Below are 4,573 nucleotides of genomic sequence, written 5' to 3'. Positions count from 1 at the left end.
TCGTTCTTTAGGAAGAGGGAATCTCATTTGATCACTTTTAGTAGCGGAGGACGTAACACGCAAATCTACTATCTTCTGATGAGGTAGGAAGATCGATGGATGTGGATGGACTGCAAGGTTCCAAGGGAGACTGCAACGGCTCAACACCCTTTGCTGGTAGCAGATATAGCCATAAAAGCAAGGCTAACTGATGGGGAGAGGAAAACCCGACCTAGGATCCGTTGGGGAGACCTGAATGGAGAAAAAATAGGATGTTTAGAGATAAAGTTAACTCGATGACATCGATGCAACTAGGTGACGACGCAAACCAGATGAGGGAGGATATGGCGACTACGATCACTACGGTGGCAAATGAGACGCTAGGGGTAACAACAGGAAACACTAGTGGGCATAAGGAGTCCTGGTGGTGGAATGGAGACGTGCACGCCAAAATAAAGGCTAAGCAACAAAGTTTTATAGATCTTTTGAGGTGCACAGTTGAGGAGGAGCGACTGAGGGTGCGGGAGATATACAAGAAGGCAAAAAGGGAAGCGAAAAAGGCGGTGACCGGGACAAAAAACACAGCATTTAAACAAATGTATGAACGTTTGGAAACGAAAAAGGGGGAGCATGATATGTTCAAGATTTCAAAAGCTAGGGAGCAAAGAAGAAAAGACCTAGGAGTAGTAAAGTTTATCAAGGGAGAGGATGGAAGTGTTTTAGTCAAGGCACATGACATTACGTTGAGATGGCAAACCTACTTCCATAATTTCTTCAACGACGGTAGGGCATACCAACAAGATAGCAGCAATCCCAGGACCCCAAGGCGACAACAGAATAATTGCTATTGCAGGAGGATCACACATGAAGAGGTGAGGATGGCACTTAGGAAGATGAGAAGAGGCAAGGCAGTAGGTTTGGACAACATACCGATTGAGGTGTGGAAGTGTTTGGGGGAAGAAGGAGTCCGATGGTTACCACTTTTGTTCAATAATATTTTCAAGACTAGAAAAATGCCAGATCAATGGAGGAGTAGTGTCGTGGTGCCTTTATACAAGAATAAAGGAGATGCTCAATGTTGTGGGAACTACAGAGTAATCAAACTGCTAAGTCACACTATAAAGCTCTGGGAGAGGGTAATTGAAACTAGAATTATAGAGAAACACATGTTTCAGTAAACCAATTTGGATTCATGAAAGGGAGGTCAACTACAGAAGCAATACATATTCTAAGGAGATTGATAGAAAAATATAGAGCGAAGAAGCAAGATTTACATATGGTGTTCATCGACCTTGAAAAGGCATATGACATTGTCCCACGTCAACTGATTTGGGATAGTTTGGAGGGTCGAGGGCTATCTGGGAAGTATGTAGACATAATTAAGGACACATACGATAGAACGTAAACTAGTGTCTGCGCGCCTGTAGGGGATACAAACTTCTTTCCTGTGGAGCTAGGACTCCACCAAGGGTCTGCGTTGAGTCTCTTTCTTTTTGCGGTGGTCTTGGATGAGTTATCCAAGTTGATCCAGGAGACAGTTCCGTGGCGCATGCTTTCTGCAGACAATATTGTGTTGATTACAGAAACTAAACAGTGCCTGAACATGAGGGTAGAGGAGTGGCGAGTCGCTCTAGAGGGCAAGGGCTTAAGGATTAGTTATTCTAAGACCGAGTATTTACACTGTGATTTCAGTGGTGTAGCCGATGACGATGACACCCAAATTACCATTGAGGATTAATTGGCCCCGCAGGCAACTAAATTTAAATATTTGGGGTCGTTTGTACAAAGGGATGGTGACATAGATAGTGATGTAACCCATCGCATACAGGCTGGCTGGTGTAGATGGAGGGCAGCCAGTGGAGTATTGTGCGATAGGAGGTTCCCAACTAAACTAAAGGGGAAATTTTACAGGGTAGCAGTTAGGACATCTATGCTATATGGAACAGACTGTTGGACTATCAAGAAGACACAAGAGTGCAAGATGGATGTAGTAGAGATGAGGATGCTGAGGTAGATGTGTGGACACACGAGGTTGGATCAGATAAGAAATGAGGTTTTTAGGGAGAGATTAGGAGTGGCTAGTATATCGGATAAGATTAAGTAGGGGAGATTGAGATGGTTTGGGCATGTGAGGCTGAGGCTAACGACAGCACCAGTTAGAGTAGTGTAAACTCTTACTATGGAGGGGATGACAGGAAGAGGCAGACCCAAACTGACATGGGAAAAGCAGATTAGGCATGATTTACTAGAGTTGTATCTTTCTGAGGACATGGTCCAAGATAGGACTTCGTGGAGGCGTAGGATTAGGGTTAAGGACTTCTAGAGGATATTGCAGTAAGGTCTTAGGTGTATTTTAGGAAAGTAGCAAGTTTTTTCTTATTCTTTAAGTGACTTTACCGGTGATTGACTTCTTGTGTATATGCCCGAATGATGTTGTATGCTATTATACATGATTTACATTATACTGTGTTATTCTGATCTCTTTCTTGGTATAGGTGACTTCTTTTTTCTATATTCAATTTCTCTGTATTCTTTGACTTGATGTGTTGGTTTGCTGTTCGTTTTAGAGCCGAGGTTCTCTTCTGGAAGCAGCCTCTCTATCCCTAGGGATAAAGGCAAGGTCTGTCTACATCCCACCCTCCCCAGACCCGACGAGTAGCTTTGCTATTTGTAGGTTTACTGGGTATGGTTGTTGTTTTTGTTGTTGTATTTATATCTATAAATATATTATCATGCTTATTCCATAAAATTCTAGACTGTTAATAATTCCAAACCGATTAATCATCAACATAATAACTAAAATAAAATTCTTATCTAAGTGCTTTAGACCTCTAAATAAATATTACTTTTGATTAATATTGTCACATGAATGTATAATCTTATGAAAATTAGAATTCATATGATATACATTTAATTATGATGATAAATAAGATTATATATTAATTTAGGTGATTTTTTCTATATCTTAAGTTTTGAAAGATTATTAATGGTTATGATGCATAATCGTTATATATATGTATATATATGTAGGGTCAGGATTTAGAGAAAATGGTGAAAAGTGTGAAAACGGTGAGAACGCTTATGGATTGTCAGATCAAAACAATCTATGGACTAGATTGGCGCGGTGACGTTTTCGTAAATAACATCAATTTTATTACTTGGAACGTGCTTCATTAAGGGTAAAAGGGTAAACATCGTTTCTTACATAAAACCCCATTAAATATAACACGCCAATTAAATACAAAACGCCAAATAATAAAAAATATTTTTCCTGCATAGTTTTTTCTGTGTTTTAGTTAGTGTATTTTATAATCTTAGCCTACAAAAACGCCATGAAATATAAAACGCCAAACTTGAAAGATGGGACGTGTTACAGACTTAAAAGATAAAGCTGAGCAAAACAGTAAATGCAAACACTAACTGAAACGACGGATACTTTATTAATTGCATTTATTATAATAATATCCCGCCTAAACTACGCACCAAAGACATCCTATAAAGAGAAACGTCTAAGCACCTTCCATTGATCACATCAAAAAACAAACTCCATGGTTCCTAAATACCACTCACTGTAAAACGCCAAAAAAGTTAAAAAAATCAAAGATGGCAAACATCGTTTCTTGGATATTCAGTATTGTTCTGCGTGAAGTTTTACTGAATGGATTGTTAGGTGAGGGGGATAACTCAATGAGATTTTGCTGCATGAGATGGACAAATCTTCAAGAAAAAGAGACTGATGACAGTCATATGTCATTTTATGTTCTTTGTTCTTGAAGAAGGTTTGGATGACAAGAAGAGACCGATCCCAGTGTAAATGATATTTTGGACTCCTTGATGATAGTGAGGATGGCGGACAAATAGCATCCACCCACACGGCGTCGATCCATGTCTCCAACATCCACAAAGCCACTTCAACAACGAACAAACAATAAATCACACCAAAACCAAAACACCATATATTTGTGACAGTTATTGTAGTTTCAAATAAAAAAGAGACTGATGACAGTGAAGATTTGGAAGAGAAATTGGATTAGGATTTTTAATTTATTTTTTCTTGCTTCTATTTTTTCTTCTGTGTTTTGTTATCTAATATTCCGCTAAAAATACATTCTTTTTCTAAAAAATGCTTGTAAAACGCTAAGATGCCACAAACGCCAAACTCCAAAACTATAATAAAATTATTTTAGACAAATATTATTGATTGTTGCAGTTTTTGTTTTAATAGTGGAGTGTAATTGTACTATATTTGTCGGGGTGATGAAATTTTTGGAAAGCTTGTCAAAATCTCTTAGTATTTTGAAATCTCTCATACAAAACAGTACACATTGAGGACAATGTTGATCTCAAGCGTAAGAATGAAGTAAAAATTTAAAATTTTAAAATTCTTTATCTAAAACACTATACATTGGGGTTAATATTGAACTAAGTGTGAGAATGGGGAGAGAAATTAAAAAAAAAATTCAAAATATAATCTTTTAACCATTCTAAAAAGCACTAAAGCAAAAGTCAACAAAGAATTTTACAACCATTTTGGTCTTTGGTAATGGTCACATTCCAAAAATTGCATTATAGATTTTCAACAATGTTTTTATAG

The 4,573-nt window shown here is 37.9% G+C and overlaps 1 protein-coding gene across 1 annotated transcript; it reads left to right on the top strand.

Moving 5' to 3' along the window:
* The first annotated feature begins 1,171 nt into the window (after positions 1-1,171).
* On the top strand, positions 1,172-1,717 carry LOC110907234. Its single transcript, XM_022152245.1, has 2 exons — positions 1,172-1,344; positions 1,390-1,717. Exons 1-2 carry the CDS (start codon positions 1,172-1,174, stop codon positions 1,715-1,717), a joined length of 501 nt encoding a protein of 166 aa, XP_022007937.1.
* The last annotated feature ends 2,856 nt before the right edge of the window (positions 1,718-4,573 follow it).

Source organism: Helianthus annuus, chromosome 14 (assembly GCF_002127325.2).
Source record: "Helianthus annuus cultivar XRQ/B chromosome 14, HanXRQr2.0-SUNRISE, whole genome shotgun sequence".
NCBI lineage: Eukaryota > Viridiplantae > Streptophyta > Magnoliopsida > Asterales > Asteraceae > Helianthus > Helianthus annuus.
The sequence above is the reverse complement of the archived record's forward strand: the minus strand, read 5'-3'. Positions and strand labels throughout refer to the sequence as shown.

Excerpts from the sequence above, each read along its gene's own strand:
- LOC110907234 (XM_022152245.1), top strand. The coding sequence starts at position 1,172 with ATGAAAGGGAGGTCAACTACAGAAGCAATACATATTCTAAGGAGATTG. Across the intron at positions 1,345-1,389 it reads GGTCGAGGGCTATCTGGGAA|TGTCTGCGCGCCTGTAGGGG; the intron begins GTATGTAGACAT and ends AACGTAAACTAG.